The sequence below is a fragment of the Cololabis saira genome, chromosome 16, assembly GCF_033807715.1.
Source record: "Cololabis saira isolate AMF1-May2022 chromosome 16, fColSai1.1, whole genome shotgun sequence".
NCBI lineage: Eukaryota > Metazoa > Chordata > Actinopteri > Beloniformes > Belonidae > Cololabis > Cololabis saira.
In genome coordinates this window covers 11,811,543-11,839,140 of record NC_084602.1, presented here as the reverse complement: position 1 = coordinate 11,839,140, position 27,598 = coordinate 11,811,543, and the positions used below count along the sequence as shown (strand labels likewise).

The 27,598-nt window shown below is 40.1% G+C and overlaps 1 protein-coding gene across 1 annotated transcript in view; it reads left to right on the top strand.

Annotated features, from left to right (window-relative positions):
* The first annotated feature begins 12,003 nt into the window (after nucleotides 1–12,003).
* spred1 (sprouty related EVH1 domain containing 1) overlaps nucleotides 12,004–27,598 on the top strand; it is a 43,284-nt gene continuing 27,689 nt past the window's right edge. The window contains exon 1 of the mRNA XM_061742907.1: nucleotides 12,004–12,705. Coding sequence (XP_061598891.1) covers nucleotides 12,674–12,705 — 32 coding nt within the window. The 5' untranslated portion in view covers nucleotides 12,004–12,673. The remainder of the gene's footprint in view (nucleotides 12,706–27,598) is intronic.

Below are 27,598 nucleotides of genomic sequence, written 5' to 3'. Positions count from 1 at the left end.
TATATGGTAAACTACACACTGTGCAGCCTACATGACTGAAACTCTTTGAAGTTTTTACCAATATAACATCAAACCACATGGTGGTGCTAATGACAATTATTTCCCAAAGCTATATGGTATTTATGGTATTTTTTTCCATCTTGGGCATTTATTTTCAGCTGTTTCTCTCCTTTGAATGCATGTTTCAGTCTTGTGGGGGTAAGCGTGAAATAATGTTACCCAAGTTATGGTTTTCATCCTCATCCTTAGTACTATAATCTGATCAAATGTAAATTTTTTCATGGTCTGTTGGAATACTGCAGGACCTTGCCTTGACAACCTCCTCCTGGAGTAGTTACTTGGCCTCCTTTTTTAGAAAAGAGCACGATGGAACAGTCTGGTCTGCTGTCTTGAGTGAATTATAGTATTCCTCTGAGCGTGATAAACATGTGCAATACTGCCCATAGCCACTTGGTGGCAGTATAGGACAAAACAAAGCGTTCATTGGCCGTTCAGAAATTTCACCTAGCAACTGTGTTGGTGTTTGTTCATTCACACCCAATTCACACACTTACATGAATGCACATGATACCCTTTCATGTTTAAACGTTAAAACAATTCCTTACAAACTTGTATGAATACCAAGTGTACGTATATTACATAGTTGCAGAATCATTAAGCTATGACTATGTGACACCGGGGTGCTGTCATGCAGCCCACTACTGTCAGCCCACATAAAGACACTTTCATTGTGAATGAAAACCCTTTGATTTTTTTCTTTTTTCTTTTCAGACCAGTCAGAGTCAATGTAAAAGCTTTTCACAGAGGAATAATTCCTGACCGTTTGTCTCTTAGTTCCCTCCATTCACTGTCTCACATCACTTCGTCCCTCAGTTCTCTCACACACTCTGTTTCGGGGAAGTAAGAAAATTGAATACATTGATCGGGAATGACCAAGTTTCCCCAAAAGCTTTCAAAGTCTCCTGGGCAGCAGAGGTACTATAAACCCGCTGCATGCGGTTTCATTTTGAAAGAAGCAGTCCAGAGATCATGGAGCTGTGCAAGAAATAAAAAAAAGAAATGCTCCAATCAATTGGCTGTGCGAGTCTCAAGACTGCCATGGAGTAAATCGGCTCTGAATGACAGTACTATATGGACTGTTTGTTTTTTTTATCCTAGGACACACACACACACACACACACACACACACACACACACACAGTTCTGAGCACACAACTGTTGGGTTTTTTTTTTTTCATTTTCTAAAATCGTTGCCAAGGGACTTTTGAAGGCATGTTCTTCTGAAAGCATGTGATTGGTTTTTGTGGTATTATCATTTCCCTCTGGACAAACTTTCAGAAAAAAAAAGCTCTGTTGATTGTTTGTTTGTTTGTTTATTTGTCTTTCCCTTACGGGAACACAGGTAGAATTCAAATGAATTCCCTCTCTCTTGACAATGACATCTATACATCATTCCGGAAATCTTTACCTCTTCGAAGGCTCAACTTCACCACGACGGTCAGATTTGTCAGGACCTTTGGATAAACCGTTCCTCCTGTAGGAAACATACTAATTAGTCCCACTCAATTAGGAGAGCTAGTTTTTCCAGCCTGCATGTGCACTGGCAGATGACAGACATACATACCATAAAGGCCAACTTCCCCCACATTTCCTCAGTACTTTAATTAACTCTTTGATCTGAGTGCTGCGTACTGAGCTCAGACCAGAGGCAGTTTGGAGGCCCAACCAGAGAGGAGATGTGGGATTTCATGTACAGCATCCTGGATGTCAAAGAAAAAGCTGAGTTTGCAGCACCATTTTTTTTGGTGTGACAAAGGGAGTTTTGTTCCTTGGCTTTTATCAATATTGTTTAAATCAAAAATGTTTGTCTATGGGCGATTATATCATTTTCTATGAATGCAGCTCTCGAGTAAAATCTGCATTGTGCTGGCTCATCTCATCAACTTTCTTCTTTTTTGAATTGTATTGTATGTAATGTAATTGTATGTACTCCTGAGCAGTATTTAAAGAAATTAGATACCGTGTATCATTGTGCTTTGCGTTTTATCACCGGTTGCAGCTATCAGGTACATCACTGTTTTTTGTACGCTGCTGCCAATTGTCCTTCTTTGCCTGTCCGTAGACTCTCCCACTGGCTGACTTTTATTTACAAATCCATTTTGGGACGTCTCCCTACATATTTGTGCGTGCACATGTGTAGAAACGTCAGCCATTATGGCCTGCGCTCACAGAACTTTATTCAAATGCAGGTCCCGAGAGCCAGAACTGAACTGGGTAAAAAGGCGTTCCAGTTTTCTGCCCCCTCAACCTGGAATGATGCGCAGAAGGACTTGAAATTGGTTGAGCTTGTATCCTTGGGTAAATTCAAATCCATTTTAAAAGACAGAGAAATTAGCTCTCTCGGTTCTTGCGACTGCCCCGTTGTGTAAATTTTACCATTGTTTTACTATTGTTTCCCCGGAATGTGTGACTGACTGTCTGTCTTCGTATGTATGTATGGTTGTATTGTTTTTATGCTGCCATTTTGGCCAGGTCACTCTTGAAAAAGAGGTTTTGATCTCAATGAGTTTTTTTACCTGGTTAAATAAAGGATATATATATTTGAATTGTATGTGCCATGTAATGAAATATGAAAGGTTTCTCAAGTGCTGCAAGTTGAGGCCTCGACCTTCCGTTTACTGGGATGTGATGAGGGTTAAAGTAAAGGAGCACCAGATCTGCCGACTTTTAAAAGGAGCAGTGAGCTTGCTTTGTTGCTTGGAATTTGCAGCGTAACAGAACGCCTTAATAACAATGCGTGAAGCAATGAAAATTACACAGCTCCTGCGAGAGGGGAAAAATTAATTGCTCTCAGGTTGCATTCTAGAGAAGTTGGTTCATTCAAATGCCCACGTGGGCACATGCTCAGACACACATGGGCCGGCGCATTTTATGCCCCCCCCAATAGACACTCGTACTGTAGACATGCAGACACTTATGTGCACGTGGAACCTTGGCCGTGAGTGAAACCAGGCCTTAAGACTGGATGTGCATCCGTGTGTGTGTCTGTGAACCTGCAGCTCCCCAGAGCAGTGAAGAGAAGAATTAGGGCCCGGGCCACATTCCAGCCCAACCTCCCTGGGCGAGAGACAGTGTTCAGCATTCCTCTGCCTGCCTATCAAGCCAGGTGCATTCCACAATACACATGCACACACACATGCACACACACATGCACACACATAAAGACCATGCTAGATACTTAACATTAACCGTGTATTTACAAAATATTCATTTTGGTACAAAAATGACAAACACATCACGTGCAGAGGTGTCAAAAGTATTCACATTCATTACTCAGGTAGAAGTATAGATACTAGAGTTTAAAAATACTCCTGTGGAAGTTGAACTATCAACTCAAGTTTTTTACTCAAGTAAAAGTATAAAAGTACTGGTTTCAAAACTACTTAAAGTATAAAAGTAAAAGTAATGTAAGGGGGAAAAAAGCCATTAAGGACAAAAGCCATTGAAAATGAATGTATCTTAGTATAATGCAAATATATTAAAGAAGCATATATGTGTACTATTGAGCATTAACATGTGTTTCAGAGAGCAGCAGATATGATGACTAGTTACATATAAGTATTGTAATGGTGCAAAAAGTCAAACTTCAGAAGCATGTTATCATTTATCCTAACCTTTATTGGAATGTACATCCAAGTTTAGTTGCAGGAATCTGAGGGAACGGATGTAAGAACAAAACTGGACAAGAACATCTGAAACAACCACAACCAAATTCACTCTATCTGGATGGAGCAATTTAACTGGATAGTTTTTTTTTTTAATGGCCGAAATTAAATAGAGTAACGAGGCTGTTTTTAAAATGTAAGGAGTAAAAAGTACAGATAATTGCGTGAAAATGTAAGGAGTAAAAGTAAAAAGTTGTCTGAAAAATAGATAACCAAAATTTCTACTTAAGTAAGGTAACGAAGTATTTGTACTTCGTTACTTGACACCTCTGATCACGTGTAAGCATGTAGTTATGTGGTCATTTGGGTTTACACGTCATAAGGTGTAAAGTTTTAATTTTATGGTCTAATGATGTGAAAATCTACAAGATACGTCATGCTGCTCTTATAATATACACGTGACACCATAAAACCCTCGTTATCCATGCAGTGCTGCTGTTTACCACCAGATTGTGTGAAAGCAGGATCCCTGTTTCTTTAATTCTTGGATGATTCAATCATTTTTAATGCATGGATTTTTTTTTTCCAGTTTGGAGGAGGTTGAGCTATTTAAAGAGCAGGGGTTGAATGCACTGTGAATGTACAGCCAGCCTCTTTTTGAAGTTCATGGAGCTGTGATACGTTGTGAGTCACACATGACAGTGCAGACGGGGGTGGTGTGTGTGTGTGTATATGTGGGTATGCATGTGTACGTGTGCCTGTGTCTGTGTGTGTCCATTCTGCTCTTTTTCTTTTATTTATCAAAGATTTGCTTTGTTTTCTGATCACTGTGTAGAGCTGACACAGAAGACTATAGCAGAAAAAGATCAGGTTGTCTTTCAGTGAACAAAACCCAGCACAAGCCAAGATGAACCGGCCACAAAGCGTGAGATATAGGCAAAGTTGAGAAGGTTTAAAAAAAAAAAAAAAAAAAAAAACGTTACTAATGGAGAGATTAATGAGAGGAAATTGGAACCTTATGTCGATGCTGAGCAGGCAAACATACGGGCGCAACACCAGCCTCCACCCCTCAAACCCAGCTCCCATCCATTTTCATGTGACGGCTATTCATCAGTGAAGTGCCTTCCTGGCCCGACTCCTCCACCCCTACTACTCCCTCTGCCACTCACTGAATGGATGTGGCATTACGGAGACAGGGAGGGCTGAATCTAAGCTCTCCCCTCTTCCTTCAAGCGCCACCCCTTTGGCCCTCACAGCAGTGGTATGTTCCACAGCGAGGACTGCAGAAGTTGAGAGAGCACATTGTTTGTAATCCGGCATTGCAGGGGTCACTTCCTGACTCGTGTGTCCGCTCCCTTCTCGCAGCGCCGATCCCCCTTCCTCCTCCGCCTCCTCCTCCTCCCTGTGTGACCATCAGTTGGCTAAGTAGCCTATAGCTTTTTGACAAACCCTGTCCTTCCCCTTTTGTGTAGGAATGCTCCAACATCTGAAAACAATCAAATAATCTGGGCACAATACGTCCCTTTATGGAGGGGTGCTGGTGGTTCCCAGATGAGCGGGAGGATTAAGTGGAGGAGGCCATGGGGGAGAAAAAAGAGAAGGATGAGAAGGAAGGGGGGGTGGGGGGGTATAAAAGGGGTGGGGGACTGGAATGGGCTGGCCTATTTATACATATTACAACACTTGTAATTGTTGAAATTACTTGATAATCTATTTCACAGTTTTTGAAGTTACATTTACTTTTTACCGCACCACTCCTCTACCTCTTTCTTTCTTTAACGTTTGCTGTTCCCACCTGCTTTAGACTCAAGTTTCAAGTTATATGGCAAGGAAACAATTACAACGATGGCAAACAAGTGCCTGCTTATCCTTTTTCTTACAGAGAAAACTAAAAAGTACAGCTTTTTCAAGTTTAAGTTTCACTGTAAGTATTTGCTTAGAATTAGATGATACCCTTACATTCTTCCACTCTCTCCAGTCCCTGCCTCCTGATTGACGGATCCCCCCCCTCCCTCTCTTCTCTCATTCCTCTCTTTCTTCCTCCTTTTTATTTATCTTTTTATTTACTTTTTTTTTTGTTTTTGGGGTTTGTTTTTTTTTGCTTTGGGTTCTTTTTTTTTTTTTCTTCTTCTTTTTTTTCTCCCCCTTTTTATTCATCTATTTTTTAATTCATACTGTTTAGCTTAAATACTTAAATATTACTTATATATAAGAATATAATAATTTTCGTGTATTTGTCATTGTTTTGTGTGGATTTTTTGTTCTGTTCTTAATCCAAAAAAAAAAAAAAAAAAAGGAGGTAGACTGTATATCTTTTTTTGTTTATTCCTGTTCAACTGTGCCTTACCCCCTAATAAAAATATCAAAAAAAAAAAGAATTAGATGATACCAGGTGATTTGAATCCACTGCATAGTGGCTTTAAAGACCTCCAACCCACTTTGAAGTCTTTGAAGAAACTTTGAATTAATGTGCTTACTTTTTACGGCCTCTGAAAGTCACTACTTGAGGGGAAGTACTTTTCCAAATCACGGTAAGGAGTAAAGTTGAGCTTGCAGGATTGATCACTTCTGATATCCGGAGGCATTTTAATTGTTCTCAGCTACTGCTCTTAAAATTGTGTCACCATTTCTGTTACATTCATCCATTCCTACTGACACTTCACTCGTCCATCACTGGGCCGCACCGTGAACAGGACAAGCGACTGGACCAGGCGACCTAACAAGCGTATTTCGGGACTGTGGGAGAAAGATACAAGACCTTGAGAAAACAGATGTAGGCCCGAAGACAACGCCCAAACTCCCCGAAAAAAAAAAAAAGCCTAAGCAAAGATTCAGAACAGAGACACTTCTCGCGGTGAGGGGACAGCGCTAAACACCAAACCGCCATGTTGCCCACTGCATATACATTTGTGTTTATCACTATTTTTGATACTTCAGGATGGTCCAAGCATAAGTGAGCATTCATTGTATGGAGAACAACCCAACAACAGGAACGGATTGTGTCTCTGTTTTTTTGTCTTTTTCTGTCTCTCCCACAACCTCTGGACCAGTGGGACACATTTCACAAACATTTTCATAAGTCAGAGGACTAATTTGACAGGACTCTTGGTCTTTAAGTTGTTATGAAAACATAAACAGCCAACAGATGGGAGGAACCTCTTAGTGCTTTTCCAAAAGTCAAGGTTATAGAAGTTGTAGATGCTTTTAAACAGGACTGCGCGTCATAGATGTCAAATCGTATTAATCCTGTCTGCATACTCTCAATGTAATGCACGTTTATTACTATTATCCATAACCTTTTACAAGTGCTCGAAAAGAATGGATTGTTGAACAGTTAACATGAAAAACAGACTTCAGTTGTCATAATTTGAGCCAAATAGCCAAGAAAGCTCATGCAAGCATCGTTGCATGAAAGTATTGCATGTGACCCAGACCAGGTTGAGCTGATGAAAAAGATCAATACAAAAATGAGAAGAAACACAAATAAAAAGCTTTAAAACAGTAAAAAAAAATAGTAAAAAGTACAATTATGTAAATGTGTGTCAGTCATTGCTTTGAGCTCATGCAAGACTGACTGTAAATATTTCCACTTCACTCTTTTATGTGTTATCTGTATATTAGTTACAATGGAGCCAATCTGTCTTTTCTTTCTTTTACCTGAGGCTTTAATTTAATATATTGTACAAAACACACAGTCAAAGAGGCATGCATGTGCACGCATGCCAAGCGTCTTCTCCCGTCTCTCATGGTGTTCCTTCTCATCCCCATGAGAATGGTAAACAGTCATCTGTAACTTCCCCTCTAACATATTCATTAATCCCTCCTATCCTGTGGGGCTGGATGATGATTACAGGGAAGCCAGCTGAAGCCGCCCAAATAAACACCCCTCAGGCAGTCACAAAGGCCTGTCCACCTCACCCTAAACACAGTTTCCCGGGCTAGATCAGGTTTCAATCAAGCCCACGCACAACATGCAAACAATGAGAAGTAAGAGCCCGGAGTCTCGAGGGCTGAAAAAGCCAATTCTGTCTGAAACTAATTTAGTTTCCCCTTTTTTTGTAGTTCGCTCATTAAGAACAGGTTCAAATTTGTTTGACAGGCGGATATTGAGAGTTGACTGTGATGACGGATAGTTCTAAACCTAGCAGACAATCTAAAATAGACTAGATAAGAATTAACTAAAGGAAAGCAGTGCAATTTAAGGTATTAAAAAAAAACACTTTAATGTCGTTTTGCACACCTTTTTTCTTCTTTCTTGATGTTCACCTAGTTTTATTTTCTCATGATTTGCAGCACTCGGAGAACTCCAGCGATGTGTTACTCTTGAACGCTTTGACACCACGATGACCTTTCATCGGAAGCAACATCCTTGTGTATGCACAAGTCACAAGACCAGCCCTTGAAGCTCAACATAGTTTGTTCATGTCCTCATTCCTCTTGTAAAAGCCTTCTTCAAAACTTTAATGACGTGAAAAAATAAAAAATAAAATGCCCTAATGCTATTTAAATAAAAGATTGCAGAATCTGCACTGAGGGACTATTAAGCAAAGCATATATATCTGGATGGAAAGTCAGAGATTGAAAGTAATTCACTGCACATCAAACAAATGCCAGAAGGCCCTCACACTTCCTTCCCCTCTAGCCACTACACCTTCTCTACTCCCCAACCCTGCAATTATCTTGCCTAAAAGTTACAGGCTTCCAAGGCTTGGCCCACACTAATCATAGGTATGCATTGTTGTTTTCCGCTGCCAGGTCTTTAAAAATCAGCACCTCTTGTTTAAGCCACACCTCTCTTGGCAAGTGTCCCCTGTTGTAGCTCATTTGGGTTATATGGATAAAACTTTAAAGGCCTCTTTTTGAACATAGATGGAGGCGTTTAGTTTGTTGCCGTTGCTGTTTGTTTGGTAAGTTTTCCTTCATAAAGATATCACCAGCTGTTCTCTGTGCGTCTTTGTTCTCGGGCCTCTGCTCTGCAGACAGGATGGTGGCAGTTACACATGACGCTGAATTTCTTTTCTGTTTTGGTTGTATAAAGTGACGCCTTAATGTCTCATCTCTTGTAACCAGCGGCTGCCTACAATGCTGGGAAGTGGAGATCATGTCACCTGCGCTTTGAAGTTGCCATGTGACTCCTGTTAAAATGGCACAAAACAAGGAATGAATCTCCAACAAACATATTTGGGAGCTAAACTTCACTTAACTCATTCGGACCTGATGCAGCATATGGATGTGCAATTTTCCTCTGATCAAGGAGTCCCGAATGGCATTTTAGCACATATTTTTTCTTAATATTGCCAAATCAATGGAGTCAAATGTGACAGAGTAAAAAGGAAACACCTGGTTTCTTCTTTGATGCTAATGTGGACATATTATTATCAATAAATACATGAATAAAAACACATTTTCCTCGCTTGACAGCAAATATGTGGGTGTCTTACCAACTCAAAAACCCCAATGTAACACAATCCTGCCACTTTGTTTGGGAACACAAACACGTCCTTCAGCGAGTGTCTGATATTTGCAACGGCAACGTTACATCACAAACCCACATCAGAGGAAAATTATCCAGCATAAGCCATAAAGATGCCTCTTTATCTCTACCCAGCGTCGACCACGCTGCATTTCCTGTGCCTCGGAAGTGGGGCGTGCAAAACTGTAACACCGATTTCGAAAGAGGCACATTATGTGAAGAAATGGATGAAAGGGTGCTTTTGTACTTTATCTCTGTGGTATCTTAACCAAAGAATTGTGTAGACTTTGGAAAAGAAAAGAAAAAAGCATGTGTCTTTTAACCAGCCATTTCTAAAGCAAATTGTTGCAGATGTTCTAATTTTTCATTCATATATATACACACACACACACACACACACACACACACACACACACACACACACACATATATATATATATATATATATATATATATATATACATATATATATATATATATATATATATATATATATATATATATATATATGTATATATATATATATATATATATATATATATATATATATATATATATATATATATATATGTATATATATATATATACATGCTTATAAACACACACATATATATATATATATATATATATATATATATATATATATATATATATATATATATATATATATATATATATATATATTTGTATATATATATATATATATATATATATATATATATATATATATATATATATATATATATATATATATATATATTTGTATATATATATATATATATATATATATTTGTATATATATATATATATATTTGTATATATATATACACACACATATATATATAATATATATGTGTGTATATATATATATATGTGTGTATATATATATATATATATATATATATATATATATATATATATATATATATATATACTATATGACAAAGACATAACATAACGCAGACTATATCAAAGTATCATCTGGAAATCGCAGCCATTTTCTTCAAAATCCAGTGCAGTTCTGCTCTGAATGAGGTTTGTGTTGAGCAGAGTACATCCCTTTTTCTGGCAATGGAATGCTGGCTTGTTTACTGCCTTAAGGAGAATTGTGACTGATTGCACTTGGGAGTTAAGTCAAGGGATGCCTCTGTTAGCTAAACATCCTGTTACCTTGTTTAAGTACACGACATTGTGTGGAGCTGAGTATGTGAAAAACACAGGAAATGCACGAGGGTCATCCGCATTTGTGAGATGAGAAAGCAGGCTGACTTTCTGAACTCGGAATACTCCAAAGGATAAAGGCATGCAAGAGGGAAAATTCATCGTCATTGCGATGAACGCCCCCCCCTCCGTAGCAAACAAGGAACACTTTATTTGGACTTTTTTGACTTTATCAATGATAAATGGTGACCCAATCTTAAAGGAAAAGGGGGAAATAAGGGTTCTGTGGTTTTTAAAAAGGCAGTTCTCTCTGTATCTTGTGCAATGTACAGATACATAGAAATGCAGATTGCTTGTGTAAATAAGTTCAAGTAACATTCATCACACATGAGGCTGACATCAATATTTTTTGCTAAGAACACAAGCCAAAGGAGATGATTCACCTTTGCTCTTGGTTGGTCCACTGCAAAGCTGTGCATAGCTCAGAGAAAGTTTTTCTTTTTCCTCAAAGAGTAAGAGAGTCCACAATATGTGTCAAGGCTGCACATATAAAGGTTGTGCACACATGGCTCGTCTATATACATCGACATAGAAAAATGTTTTATATGGTTGCCACCAAGGCTGACGGCACAAGCTCTATGAAAAGCCAGAGAGATACAAAGAAACTTCTCACACAACATACTGTCACTATGACAACCAGGCAGTCATTTAGCCTGATCTCTTGCCTTTCCACACAGCACAGAAATCCAATAGCGTTTAAGTCTTATGCAACCAGACTACTGATTCATTCTGCAGGCTTTTAACACATTTTCAAATAAGGTTGAGAGATCCATACATAAATTCCCTGAATAACTTCCAAGATTTTGGAAGATGGTTAAGTTGGATAGAAAAGAGTTTTGGGGTGACAGGTGAAACAGCTTTAACTTATGCAACTACAGATACTTGCAAGTATTTTCTCCTAAATGTTATGAGTGACAGCTCATAGCCATTTATTTTACACTTTAACACCAAAGTGATGAACACATGACACTCAGAATCCAGCCACTTCAGATGAGAAGGGCTCTGATGTAATTCTTCCACGTGCTGCAACTGAACTGCCTCGCTTGTGCACATCGAGCACATCCACATACTTCTGCGTCTGGATTTCAAGAATAGGATCGATTAAGAAAGAACTGGCTTCGTGAAACGAAAAACAGCCAGAAATTGTTAATGAGTCACTTCAAGTGTCAACCCATTCCTCCGGATCATTCTCTATTTCTCGTGCAGACGCTTCCCCTCTCGTATCAATGCGTGATTGAGGGGAAACTTCTTTTGGGAAGTGCAAGGGACTACATTAGACCTACTCTGAGTGGGGGGAGTATTACTCATTTAGCGAGTAGGGCTACAATGAAGGCGGTTTAGTTTAATATAATTTACTCTTGAAGTAGGTAGGATAAACCATACGCAGGGTTGGAGGGGGAAATTTCGTTGCAGGATTAATGTTTTCACTACGCCGCGGAAGGATCTGATTTTCTTACGAGTGAATGATGGTTCCACGTTAAATCGACGGCGTAGCCTACGCCGTAGGGTACGCGTCGACGCTCGCCGTACGGTGAGCGTCGACGCGTACCCTACGCCGTAGGCTCTGCGTCGCTGTAACGCAGCCTTTCAGCGAGGGTCGACACATCCGCCCAGTTTTCCGATGTCCCCCCCCCCCCCTACCAGCCCGAGCTGAAAATGGAGTTAGATTAAAGCAGATGTCCAAGAACTTCTGAAGGAAACGTTAACGTCTAGATATGTTACTTACCGCATGGGTACTAATATTAACGGCAGAGCCCGGGGAGAGCGTTAGTTAGTGAGTGTGTGTGAGTGTGTGTGTGGATGCCTGCGCTGCGGAGAGCGCTCCCTCGGACACGTTGACGGAGCGGCAGCTGCACCGCTGCTGCCCCGCCGTCCTGCTGCCGGAGCCAGACTTGGATGCTCGACGAGCCGGCCCTAAATAACCTGGCAAAACCCCGACCTCCTGCATTCTTTTCTTTACGGATTTACCTACTATTTTTATTGTTTTTTGTGTTTTTTTTTACCTACGGTGGATCTGTGTGGGACGTGTTTGGGGATGAAGCCGCTGGCCGGTTTGTTGTGGTGGGATCTGACCAGCTCCAGGGAGGATATAGAGATGAATACCCCGGGATCCAGCTTCCTCCCCGCGGCCGAGGCCAGCTAGCTCCTCCGGGGCTGGTCGTCCCCCCCTACAGCTCACTCACTATCCCCCCTCAAGCACGGCACGAGAAAACGCTGTTTGTGAAGGAAAAATGGTGATTTTTGTGGTACTTTATCCCGCCGTGGCCGCGCCGTCGATGCTAGTGCTAGGATTTGGATCCCCTTGAGGAAAAAAATGAGTGAAGATTCAACAAATCCAAACAACGAGTGAGTTTTCCTACACACGCATGTTCAACTTTAATGCAAACTGAGATAAGTATGAGATTATCTTTAAAGGTTAGCTTTATATTGCTGTTGCACAAGTTCCCAATGACATTTATAACCGAGCTATGCTGCTATTTCACCACGTTACCCCCATAATACCACCACTATGTGTTACTTTGGTGTTTATAGGCTAATAGACGTGGTTATATTAGGAGATTAAACAGTCCTGTGTCTGACAGAGTGTTGCATGAACCCATAACAATAACAATGAAAAAAAGTCTAATCCCCCTGATTTTGCTCCTATGATGAATCTGCCTGGAGACTTTAAATAAGGCCACAGTTTTGTGGGGAGATTTCCTTATGTGTGTGGTTCCAGTATTATAACTACAGAGCTTTATTAACACGCAATACGGCTGTTATAAAACCATAAACACCAGATTAGAGAGAGAACACACTAATATTCAGTTTTAGATGTTATTATGTCCATGTTTGGTGTGTGTACATCCCGGTCGGGTCGTATTATTACTGTCTAGATCGTGCTGTGTCCGCCATGATATCGGCATTATAACCATCGATTATACTGTCCATGTTTGTGTTGCAGACTAACCCTTTTCCTCACTAAAACATCTCCGTGCTTATTGCGGCACAGAAAAAAGCCAAAGATGTTCTTTTTTTTTTTTTCTCAATCGCACTCATTTACATATCACAATCCCCATTCATAAAAAGACGGTTAAACGGCATCACATTCACGCCCTAATCCACGGCAACCCACAGACATCGACTCTAATCTTCACACGCCGTGCTTTTGTACACGTCTCGCCCGTTTCCAGGCGCATTTGGTCGTTGTTTTAATGATGTGATCCCCTCCTGTGAGCGCTTGTTGACAGTCAGTGAGAAATATCTGCTTCGGGAGGTGCTGCGGTCACATGATCCCCTCCATTCATAAACTACCTGCTTGCCCATTCACAGCACTGTACACTGGCTCGCATTGGCAAAAAAAATAATAAAAGGAATAAAATAACAAGCACGCAGTGATCACGTTCTCGGTTAACACGGTATAAACGCTAAATATTTATAATAAAATGCCTGTGCGGGCGTTTATTCTACATAAACATCCATCGCACACGGGGAATTTCTTTGATAAAGTGTTTTGTCAAAGAGGAAGTCATGTGCCCTTTTCAGCTATTTAATGTCATGGCTTGATTTTCGAAGCACACCCATGTTTTTTTTTTCTTTTCATCCATTCAGCATGTGCGATCATGGTTGGTTTTTAATGTAGATTTTGTCCTTGAATCATGCTTCTGCTTTCTTATGTAACATATGCCATACAGTTATTTTTTTTCTCTATTAATCTAGCCGAACGGGTTAAAATTAAACCCCTTACCTCCTATGTTCATCTAAACTTATCTGTGGCATTATTTGTGCAACAACCTTTACAGCTTGATGGCTATAGGAAGATTTAATCTTTGAATTGAGTAAAAATGCATGTTTTTTTTGTCTTTATTTAATCTGTAGATGGAAAGAAATGTGAAAGCATTTCTTAATTTAATGTGGAATAACCTCAAACCCCACCGGCTTCACGCTGAGACCCGCTGCCACAAACCTGCTGATTATGAGTGGGTTTTAAGCGACACTGTATGCCGGATTTCCCTCTCACTGTACTGCATGATGGCAGCAGCTAAGATGGCGAAGCGATCCAGACATTGTTGCTATGATTCCACCACCGTTCTGGCAGTTGTGCGATTAATAGAAATGGGATGAACAGAATACATCACATCACTTTTGCTGAGTCTCCAAGTCTCAAGCTGCTGTTAATAAAAGCACCCCCAGAATTTCAAAAATCTAGAATAACGTTCAGCATGTGTATTTTATTGTTCTGCTTCATGTCTGTTTTGATTGGTCTTGGAAAATCAGGTTTGTTCTTCACTGTGCTTTTGTGCTTTTAACTTGAAAATCTCCCCAAGATTTGAGAGGAGATAGCCCTGAAGTGGTTTTGTCTGAATGATAGGTGGTTAGCCAAACTGGTGTACACACAGCACACCCTCTGCTGAGAACATGCTTGGCCTTGGTGCAGTGGTGTTCACAAGGCTGAAATGACAAGAACGCACATAAAGCCTTGCAAGATTTTGGTTTGCGTCTTGTCTAGTGTGTGTGTGTGTGTGTGTGTGTGTGTGTGTGTTAGTGTGGAGAGGCTTATGTGACGTAAGGCTAATGTGGATATCATCCACAAGAACTATGAAAATGCTGGGAGAAATGGGACATTCCTGAAAGTGCATTCAAGCAGCCCGTCTGTGTATTTTAGATTCAGCTGAAATGTATTCCTTTGCTTGTTGATGCTTTTATTTGTATAAAGTACACAGGCTCTATGCGTTATCATGGTATTTTTTCTACTATATATGTGTTGTTTTAATTCCCAGACTCCTTTTTTTCCCCACGCAAAAACACAAGCATTTGACACTCTCCTTTTTGCTCTTTGTCCTCACTCAATTTTTAAAGATAATGTTTTATTGCAAATTTTAGCCAGTCTTAGCATTCACACTGCTATTGCAAAAATTAAACAGGCCCTTATCCTTTTTTTTTTATCACTGAAGGCCAACTGCCTGTAAACCATTGCACATACATACACAGGGTACAGCTTCATTGTTTGAGATTCCTGCAGTACTGTGCTATTGTTTTTTACAAGTCAGGTGATCCTCAGTGATTCCTTTCCCCGTGTCCTCTTCCTATCTGCGTGATTGATTTGACAGCTCTGTGATTTATCTACCAATGTGGGTGTCTTGATCTTATCACCTGTGGGCTGTTTTGTACTCCCATTCCTGTTGCAGAGCTTTCCAAATGCATTCCTCAAAAACAACCCCCATCATGCCCTGAGATGACAAGGGGAGACAGCTACTTCAGCTGTTAGGGTTAGTGCTTTATAGCCTGGGTAATTGCCTATATCCTGTGGCCCTTATGCTAAGCTAAATAATTTCCTGGGCCTTTTTATAGATTGTATTATTTGGGGTTACCGTCAGCTGTTGGATCTGACCTCCACAACCTTTCAGCTTTAATAACAGGCCTAGTCTAAGCTACAGGCACATCTTACCTCTTGACAAACTGCTTTTGGTTTTGCTTCTGTATTCTTTTGGGGAAATGTAGTGTCGTGATGGTAGGGGTTTACTGTGGCTAATAAAATGTATTGTTTGACATATAAAAACAAGGGCACTTGCAAAAAAAATTGACCTAACCTAATAGATTCTGGTGTATGTTGTGAAAATATTATTAACTTAAAAGGTTGAATGTTGTTTAATCTGAAAAAGTTATTTAGTTCAGACGAAATCTGTGTAGTTTTGAAGCCATTATATTGTTTACGTAATTAATGGTGCTTGTTTTTTGCATGTTCAGATGCCGTAGAATATCTTTCTTTGGGCCAAGCCCACACACTGAAACAGGCCGTCAAACGTGGTGGACTGTTCAGTATCTTGACCAGATTGGGCCTTGGATTTTGTGTATTTTAAACCCCAGCCACTTCCCTCTAATGATTTTCATTTCCTCTTAAAGTATTTTAAGAGCACGCATGAACTGGTGTAAATGTCAGCGGTGTAAGAGCAAAATTTCAAATCGCCTTTATATTTTTAAAATAAAGACATGTATGTGTGTGTGTGTGTGTGTGTGGGTGTGCGTGCCTGCGTGCGTGCGTGCGTGCGTGTGTGTGTGTGTCTATGTATGTATGTATCTATGTGTGTGTACAGTGAATATAGGCTTTTAAATCAACAGTAAACTTTCCTTTGTTTGTGTGCGTGTTTCTGTTACAGCATCTACATAGCAGGGCTTGTCTTTATTTCATTGTCGGAGGGCCTCTGATGTTCACAGACCATATCTTAATGCCTCCAGGAGGTGCTTTTAGCACTAAGTGTCTCAATTGTCAATATTGTTTTCAGTTGGGCTGCATGCCGATCCATGAAGGCCTGACCTTGTTGTGTGCTCCTTGCTGCAGCTGGGCTAAGATGGTTCTTTCCTGTTAGACCACAGGCGTAAAAGGGCACAGATGTAAATCCTAAACCTTGTTTCTTTGAGTTTCCAAATGCTTTGAAAACAGGAAAGGGTTTGTGTGTATGCATCTGTGCACACACTTGTGTGTTGGGAATATTTAAAATGGACTTGTTCCCAGATGAGTAAATTTCAGAAAGCATAACATTACTGCATCAAATCCATTACTTAGGTACTGTACTACTGTTACCTGCTTTGTAAAATTTCAATCAAATATGATCCTCACCAGTTACTATATTTAGCACGTGAAACAGAGTTTTATTGTTTGGTAAAGTTGTTTTTTTTTAATAATTTGGATTGTATGAGTTGGTGATTGAGCTTTGATGTACTTGAATGAGAAATTGAACTGATTTTAAAGATAGTCTAACAATCTGTTGTTTGACAATTATGCTGATGATGTTATGCTACTCAACGTGCATTCAGTGTTGCTTTGAAACTTGTCAAAGCAGTTTCTCTTAACATCCACGGGCAATAATCTTGGTTTAGTGGTTTATAGTTCCTAAGTAGCCCATGAGATGTATAAATGCTTTCTCCCACAGCTACACGGCTGAGTCCTTGGGGACGAGTCTTACATCAAAGCAGACCAGAAATGCCACAGCAGTCGAATTTCGTGGTTCCTCTTTTTGTAATGACAAGCGTAGGGTTTTAATTTTCCAAATGCTTGTGGCTCAAATTAAGATAATCTCAATATGTGGATTTGATTGATGTTTAGGAATAGTTTTTTGGGGATTTGATACACATGTGGAATTCCTTTGATTTACAGTTACACAACCCAGCAGCACCTAGAGCATTTGTGTTGGGGTTGCAGGGCCGATCCAGTAATGAAGGAATGATTTGATAATTAATGACAGACATTTCATCTAAGTGAGCACTCCTTACATTCATGTTTTTTTTCATGACATTTCATTAAAGGTAAGTAGGGCTCACAAAATGGTGTCTGTAACACACTACCAGGACACTTGCCATCATATTAGGTAGTTTCTGTAAAAGCACAGTAACATATTGGAAGTTAAGATTTGCTCTATGCTGCAGCAGCAGTAGGCTTCTCTTCTTTTTTTCTTCCTCCTGAGTCAGTTAGTAGCTAAGCTGAATGTTCTTGTGAGGGAGATGACTCACCAGCAGCCTGAGGTGTTGAGAGGAGATAGGGCAAATTTCTCTTTCACTTCTCTTTCCATAGCCAGAATATTAGTACTTACTGCAGCTAAAATAAGCAGGTTTGTGATATTGGCTTGTTGTTTCTCGTCGTCCCATAATTATTTGTTTATTAATAGTTAACAGACATCACCTTTATTTTCAAAAGTATCTTGCCCTGACTGTATGTTGTAATTTGCACTGCATCTATGTTATGCCATGTTGGTGTTTGTTTTGGGTATGTCTGTGCCCTTGAATTTGCCTCTGGTTATTTAGGGGATTTGAACTGTGTCTAATTGGCTAGCTTGTTTGCACCATTTAGATTAGATGCACTGCTGGAATCAATGGCAGAGTCCCAGATTGCATGTTACTTCTTCAATGAGGCATGTTCACAGTGAAAGAACTTGCGCCACTTTATCCTCTTATAACTACAGCTCCAAGTTAGCATTGGTTGATTACATTTCTAGAGAGTCCTTAGTATAGTTAAACACATTCTACGGCTTTTCTTCATTGTATATACCAGCTGTGGAATCATCTTCATCTTTAGGAAAACTATTCTTAAACACTCCATAAGACTTTAGCTAATGTTGTTACATACTTGTACAAGTATGCCATGTTATCTAAAATAATAGCGGTTGAAGATAGCAATACATTTTCATAAGGAAAAACAACGAATCACACAGAAAGCAGCTTTTCACGCCGTCTTCCATGCTCCAACTAGTTTACTGGCGATTGCTTTCCTTTCGGGGGATAATCTATAGAATCGGATTGGGATAAGTAGCTTGTGTTTATTTTCCTCAATGATATTTTAATGATTTTCTTTCCATCCCCCCTGAGAAGTCTTACAAGTAATAGAGGTCTAGTGGAGTTTGACCAAGCTTGACATCTTTCCTTTGGTTTTGATACAAGAGGGTGGGTGGAAAAGGGGTGATGAGGAAGGAATAAAAATAAAAAGGAGGAGGTGGTGGTGTTGGGGGGGGGGGTTCTATCCTTTTCAGATGCTAATGAAAGAAGGAATGGTTTTCCAGCCTTTAGCTTGCAGAGTGTGTCTCCCCTGCAGCATGCTCTGCTGCCTGGACATTGTGGGAGGACAAAACTCCAGGCCCGGGATCCAATAACGTGAAATTTCAGCAGAGAAGCGACCATTGTGTACAGAAAGGCAGCCAGGGAGGGGCTGGGGTAGGAGGGGGAAGAAGGAGTGGAGAAAAGGGAGGGTGACTTGGCGAGCAACCAGGGCTCAGGCTACATCCTTTCTCTGTACCCTTTCCTCCTGCTCTCCTTCTCTTCCTTCTCCTCCCCCTCTAGCCTTTCTTTCAGACCCCAGCCACCCTCCACCCCCTGTTCTCACCCCTGCACTCTTCTTCCCCATTCCCCTTTGGGGTGGAAAGCCCAAGGCAGAGGCAGGAGCAGAGCATGAGGGCATGCTAGAGCCCAACGAGCCATGGGCCAGAGCAGCAGACAAACGGCCACTTTGTCCACTTAGGAAATGGTTGTCCCAGGATCCCCCTTCTCCACCACACACTGGAACAGCCGGCCTCGAGGCCCATAACTGCCTGGTCTGCACATGCCCCTCTCCTCTCCTCTCCTCTCCTCTCCTCTCCTCTCCTCTCCTCTCCTCTCCTCTCCTCTCCTCTCCTCTCCTATCCTATCCTATCCTATCCTATCCTATCCTATCCTATCCTCTCCCATGTTAAAATCCAAACATTTTTATAAAACACCTATTGCTTTTATGGAACGTAACATGCAGCTATAGAACCTCTGAACTTATAGAGAATGAGAAGTTGGATCATGATGTTTTCATCCAATATTGGGATGCGTCCCCAAATTGAAAGGACACGCTATCTGTTGCCATGGTTATTGTAACAGTGAGACAATAAGAGAGACAGAATGCTCTGTCTTTTTCTTCTGATTTTTACAATGTATAGCAGTTTCTTTTAAAGAAATGGGGAAGTATAAACAAAAGGAAAGGGACCGGATGGAGATAATGGCAAATACCCACAACAGATAGGGGTGTTTTGAAAAAAACTTGTTGAGGCTAATAACATCGATCTGTACGACCTGCCAGCTGCAGAATGGAAGAAAGACCCAGAGGCATTACCATCTTTAACATACCTTGTCATAGTGAATTATCTGCTTTACGGTGTCAGTGCCTATGCAAGAGTCTCACTTGAATTGAGTCCATTGAAAATGGCAACATGTGACGTCAACTTCTTATTTTTTATACAGGAATCCATATATTCAATGTCCACAAATATCTGCATGTTTACAAAGCTCATAACAAATGTACGGATTCTTCCATGTATTCACAAATCCAGCCCAGTTTCAGAAGGAAATATTTAGTAAGTGCAGATGTCCGTGTGTTTAAAATGTAGCATAATTGCCACAATTTAGGGTTTAGAAGTTTGATATAGCAAGGTATCAGCCAGGGACTCCCAACCAGGAATTAAAATATTTAAGCCCTTATGATCAATATAAGTCTTTCTCTGACTGTGTATTTTGTCATATATTTTCGTAATGTATAGTAATATTTGGTCTAAGCACATATTTGGTTGAAGTTGCATAAAAGTAGAAATAGAACTGTGAGTGAGAGAATAGTGAAGTGACAGTAGATACGTTTTCATTACCTCTAGATTCGCATCGAAAAAGAAATCCTGCAATGGAAACAACACTAATTAGAAAAGTTCCCAAATATTGAATAAACCTTTTAATGCTTCCAGAAGGTGGTTTTCAGGCTACAAGAAATCCAGTTTATCGCAAAAGTGTAATGGAGACGCTTATTGCGCATTTCCACATCTCTGTCAGGGTTGGATGTGATGTAGCTAGTGAATCTATAGTCATCAAAATCTAGACTTCAGCTGTTTTTGGCATCATTAATATGATGTAGTTGTACCATGACACTACTTAATCATTATGCATTACATAAGGGCTTTGCCTCTGAATTGTCATTTGAATGATCATCCGCTGCCTTCATCATCTGACTATTTTCTCAACAGCGATAGCAGCAATCGCCAATACAATACTTTGTCAAAAACAAAATATGTTTTAGTCCATTTTCTTCAACGCTGATATTTTCTTTCTCGTTGTTTTGAAGAGACGTCTTACGAGAATTACGCTTATTCGAACAGCAGTCAGTACGTTTACATGCAGCAAAGAGATCGGATTTCTGACCGTATCAGATAAAGACATCCAGAAGACCGAATCACTTGTCTGAGTTTACATGCTGTTCAGAGAATCGGATAAATGTCCAGAGCATGGCTGACTCCATGACACTATGTGGCGCTGTAACCATTGTAACCATTTCAAAAAAAGAGACACTTCCAGTTGACGGTTGTTTTGTTTGGCGCCAATGTACGCCTTCCGTATATTTTTCCACTTTATTTTGATCTGCTCCGGTGTCTTGATGAAGCTTCTGCCATCTCTTTCGCAATCTTTTTAAAGGTGTTTAAACAACTATTTAAACCGTGCCGTCTCCTTTCACTTCCGGGTGAATGCCCCAGAGTAAATTCTCGAGCATGTGCAGACTGCAATATCCGATGTCTCCGTATAGATGGCGTTAAAATTCAGAGTGTGAACGAGTTATCTAGGTGTTGCTATCTGATCATTAAATGTCTGATATAGGTCCGAAATATGTCCGAAGTACATCAGATTGAGGTGTTTACATGCAGTTTAAAAGTCCGAACGATGTCTTATACAATCAGAAATCCGATTGAACTGCTGCATGTAAACGTACTGAGTGATTAATGGAAACTTGCTGTGCTACCTTTATTGAAATTTCAGAGATTTGATTTTTGTTTGCGTAAAAGTGTAATGGAAACGTGGCTTATCAGAGAGATTGTGTTAAATGATCTCTTGCATGGGAATCGACAGACTAATGTCATCCTCGACCCTTCCTTTTTATCAGAACGTTGAGCATAAAAGTCATTTAATAAGCTTCCCGTATTATAGGACTGAAGCTGTGTTTCATTGTGAATTTCTTTCATCGTTAGTTGTGAAACTGCAGCGTTTTGGGTTGTAGACATTGTACATATTTAAATATCCATACATTAAATAATAGTAGATTCATTCTGATACTATACTTAAATTTGTTAAATTTGATATTTCATTTCAAACGTCAAGTTTTGTCTGATTTAAAGAAACATCTATTAAGGATAGTAAAAACATTGTTTGTTCAACCATATCCCACATTCTTTTTTATCCTCAAAACACACTTTTTTTATGAATGATAGAGGTCTTTGTCTTTAGAATTGAGTGGAAGTTTTTTATTGTCACCTTGTTCCCATCTGCAGTCGCCTCCTCTGCTCCACACTCACCCTCCCTTTGTCTTTCTCTCCTGCTTCCATCGGAAATGAAGTCAGTCATCCAGCAGAATAACTTGGAATAATTTGGAATTGGGGGCTTCTTTCTTTCTTTCTTTCTTTCTTTCTTTCTTTCTTTCTTTCTTTCTTTCTTTCTTTCTTTCTTTCTTTCTTTCTTTCTTTCTTTCTTTCTTTCTTTCTTTCCACTCCACCCACCCCTCTCTCTTGCATGCCAAGGCCAGCTGATCTGCTTCCGCTCTCAATTGTGTCCAGTCGACTGTGTGCTCCCAGCGAGGGGCATGCAGGCCAACCTTTGTCTCCCCCATCTCACTCTGAACTTTGTGTCTGTGTGTGTGTTCAGGCTGCACTGAAATATCTTTTTTGACCATTGTGTATTTTAGGAAAAGGAAAAATTCTGGTACAAGGGAGAACAAGAGAAATGCATGAAATCTCACTTCTCTAAAATAAACGTTCAAATTCATTGTTTGCATGTAGGATTTTTTTACTTTAAAGAAAGGTGATACACTTTTGCCATAGTCTGCTTAACTTCCTCCTGGGGTCTGACCAGCCCACCTCGGGTGTCATGCTTGCTGGCATGTGTGTGATGGTAGCCCTGAAGGGTCAGGCCCTGGTCATTGTGCCCTGGTCATGGCTGAGCGACACCGCCGCCTGCCTTCTGTTCACCCCAGGGACCCCTGCCTGATTGACAGCCCCTTCTGGACCTATCACCCACATCTTTTATAGGGGTGTAACAACAGCAGTATGTTTCTTTTACAATGTTTGCAATACTGTCCTAAACCACATTTTTCTGTTGCCGCCAAGGTTTCTCATGGAGTGACACTGCTGTCATTTGGTGTCATCAAACAGGGTGTTTCCATGTGTTAACAAAGGGGAAGTTGTGTTGTTTTGTCAATCTCTTATGACTAGTGGCTGTCAAGTAAGTCCTGTTACCCAGATTTTGGAAAGAAATTACGCCGAGTATGTCAACAAAAGATTCATGTTTTCAGAAAGACAAGAAATAAAGCAGGAACTTTAATTCATTTTTCAATACGAGGAAATTGTCCTCTTATTTTTAGCTTCTTATAAGAGGCCTTTGTACACATCTGGGGGAGGGAGAAAGTATTATTTGTGACGTCAACTACGGATTTTATGTCGTCCACTTGCATTTTAGTTTCCTTACAGCGATTTCATTCATTGTCTTGCTCCCCCCCCTCTCATTGTGGTCATGTTTTTCCATACCTGCATTATAATTTATAATACTTTTTGTGGTTCCATTTTTCGACAAACAACGACATTATACTTATTTAATCATAGCAACAGAGTGTGCTTTGAAAGTAAGCTTTGAGAAGTTTTCCAAATGCCATGTGTTTATACTGTAGTTTTTATTGATTTATCTGAGATATCAGATGAAACTTTACTGCCGGAAATGCCAATATAACTGCTAATTTACATGGAGGGTTTTGAGCATTGTGATAACAGAATGGCAAGAGACGAGCAATGGAAACGTGAGCAAAGAAGTCCGTTTTAGATGTGAAACAGAAAGATGTTAACTCCATTTACTGAACTGTCATTGCAATTTTCACTTACTAACAAATTTCTGTTTTTTGTAATGCCTACCATCGTTCTAAACTTCTAAGCTCATGAATTTACTGCCATCCTTTGGTAAATATTGACACGAGTTGATCCCAAGTAGGGCTGCAACTAACAACTACTCTGATAGTCAGTTAGTCATCAACTATTGAAATGATTTGTTGACTAATTGGATTATGAATCTCATAAATATTAAATGGATCGTATTTAGCTCTCAGCTTTTAAATTTTGCATGAGGTTGTTTAAATGATGTCTTAATTGACAATAGAGAAGAAAGATGGATACTTCATTCAGAAATACATGTTTTAAGGAAATTTGCTGCCAGTCGCTGTGGTGTTGCATCAGCCTCAGTCATGTTGTTCACCTGGTGCTGTACTCTATCTCGCATGTGCAACTCTCAGCAGAGATAGGAAGAGAAGAAGATGCCTCACTGTTGAAGAACGTGTGGTGACAATAGCAGTTTAACGTTAAAGGGGACCTATTATGTCATCTAATCCCTATTTTAAACAGGCCTTGAATGTCTTAAAAACAAGCTTTTGATTGTTTTTGCTAAATAAATTAGAAATTCAGCCTCTAAACCATGTTTTTATCTTTACTGTTTCTAGCCTCATTATCTATGTGGGATTCTGAGTGGGCGGGGAGGCTATGATAATGAGGCACTGGGCTGATTGGCTGCCTGAATGACGCGATACACCGCTACGAAAAAATGGCGGAAGCTCCGGCCGGCAGAGTTACACCGTGTCATAACTGCATGCGATGGAGTGAGTGTCAGGGACAAAATCAATTTCATTGCTTTATTTTCTATTGGACTGTCCTAACTGGCCGCAGCGACACAGCGACGCAGCGCAGCAACGCAGCGCTGCGCGATGTGCTGTTTTGAGCTGAACATTTATCGGACGCCCTGCTTCTATTTTCTTCCTGTCGCTCGCGGTGAAAGCCGGTTGAAAGCGCTGTAGGAAACGGTCACTGATGAGGAACGGCTGATCCAGTTAGTTGAAATGAGAGGTTTTCTCTATGATACCTCCTCATTTCACTACAAAAACCTCAAAAAAGTGGCAGCTGGCTGGAGGGAGATGGACAGAGAGCGTCCGATGTCACGCAGTGCTACACGATAGTCGGACGCTCGCATGCAATTACACGGTTTTATAGTTGTGGGCGTGGTTTGCATTTTGGTTACGTAATGAAAATACGCAGAATCTGAACGGCTCGTAGAAGCCACATCAGACCGGATGGCTCATCCGGGCGGCTGTACAGACACTGCAACATTTGGTTGCTTTCCTCCTCTGAGTTGGCAGGCTGAGGGGAGACCACTTTATATATGTTAAAGCAAGAAAAAATGTGTTTTTCATAATAGGTGCACTTTAATTCTCGGTAGAGATAATAAGGAGGGTCATGCCATACTCTTGAAATGTTCTTTTTGCCAACAATAGTTGTCAACTAAATTAGTTGGCGACTATTTTTATTATCATTTTTTTTACCAATTGTTGCACCCCTAGTTCCACATGGATAAAAATTGGCCTATTCTGATTACCAGCTGATTATTTGATATACCTTTTCAATTTTAAAATGTATATTTTATTGAACTATTTTAGTTTATGGGATTAGTTTAACTGTAATATTGTATTCATTTCCATATCTTACAGAGTTATAAAGAATTATAATGTTTGTACCTTTTTTTTGACAACCAAGCTATTTCTCAATACTGTCAATGATCAGCCTGGTGTAGTCCATGTACACAAAGTATGCTCAAACTGAGCAAAGGAAGTCTACGGTGGCATGTAGTGAGAATTACAGATGACGAGTAGAAAAGGATGCCCAGATTTAACAACACCTTTTGCAGCTTCAAGTTCTTATAGGTCAAACTTGTCTGTATCTGACAAAGGGATGATATCACAGTGTTAGCGGGGGGTGGCACCTGTCAGCCTCCTGGTACAAGTCAGAAGGAGATGATTCTTGCTGCAATTCTGTACCAAAAGTCCACATTTACACACTTCTATTTACTGGCAGGATAGTTGCTTAATTTTGGATAACTCAAATCATTGAGTGATGATAATATCACAGGATTACATTTTAATGTGTCCTTGGAATTCTCATTACCTAAATAAAAGTAGAAGTCTTTCACCGTTGTCCACCTTTTACACCCCAATTGGTAAAACATCCTGAAAGTTCAGGGGGGCTGGCATTGCACCAACTTTAAAAAGACAGAAATGCATATGGCTCTACAAAACTATGAAAAGTATAATTATGATACCAGGAATGTTTCTCACATGAAACAAAACAAATAGAACGTGCCTTTGAATAGTTTTGATCTTGTGATACGGTAGCAGCAGAACTAATTCAGCAACATTATGCAAAACTGTGGTTGGAAAATTCTCATCAGCTGAAGTATATATATGAACTATACAAAATATTAGAGATTCAGCTATGCATTACAGTATTATATCGAGTTGTGTTTTCACGTAAAAGTTTTTGTTCTGTGTGTCTAGTCTTTCTGTTACTTGTCGCTCTACGTTTTCCCCCAGCAACTATTAATAATATGCAGATTCATATCTTTTGACTGACTTCTGCCACAATGGCAGGTCATTTTTCAGTAGTCGGACTTACCCTCAGTGTGTTGAGGGCTGCAACATGCACAAAACTGTGACATGAATGACATCCTGAAGGCACAGTATTACGCAGTGTCCTGAAGGCTGTGTTGGAAACCGATTTCTGGTAATTGTAAGATTCAGAGATTTGTTCATAGTTTGGCCAGTTGATCATTCTCAACTGGACCATTGGAATCAGTCTAGCTGTGTGAGGCTGAGTGAGCTGCCAGCTGTCTTGCAGGTATATCAATGTTTTTTTTCTACATTTATTTTTTTGTCAGAGTTGTGTTTACCAGTTTCGCAACATTAAGAATGCTAAATGTTTGCCTCTGCACAGGATAGTTTGCCCACTCTTGCAACTCTGAGCGCAGCACCAGCTTTGAAAATCTGCCTGTGTACCTGGGTGGTTTTCAAATCAGTGCCATTGGGAAACAGAGCTGAAAAATATTTACCAATTAAACAGTTTACCCTTGCACTCAAGATCCAGATGTTAGCAGTTGTTAGTGTTTTGTTTGACCATTGTATGAAATGCTTAATTGGTATTGCTAAATCACATTTGAGAAGGCTCTGATAAACATGGAACAGAAAGTCTTGGCCTGGATATCAATCATCTTGATGACACGTGACCTGACTGCACTGAAAGCTCTGAAACTTTGTCTATTGCTAAAAGAATGCAAGGATACATCAGCAAAGGGTTATCCGTGAAGAAATTGGGGAAAGTTGGATCATGATTATCAACAAGCATTGATGGAAAAGATTAAATGTATTTGTTTATGGTAAAAACAATATTGCATTTTTGTCCTTAAAAAGAGCAGAATTGAACCATTTTCAACACTTGACTATGAAAGGGAATTTTGTGAGTCTGTGTTAAGGCTGAATTAGGGTTCTGCTTTACACCAACGCAGAGCCTACGCCGTTGTCGTGACACCGTCGTGAACCCTTTGGACTTCTACATCGCCCCATTTGCAATACCCCCCCAGAGCGCTAGGTGATACTTTGTTTAGCTTCCGGCTTTTCCGGTCACAGTGAATCAAAGAGATAAGGACAACTATTATGCAAAAAAACAAAACAAAACAGAAAAGAAGAAAAGAGCACTAAAAGTTCACTACTGCTTTACGAACCGGAACCGGAAATGCGTTGCTACCAAGCAAACCAATCACAGCCCTCTCGGTCTGCGTTGGGTCTGCGTCGCCTCGACGCATAGTTATATTTTTTGGGAGGTGCACGTCAGGCTATGGCATAGACTACGGCGTAGGCTCTGCTTTG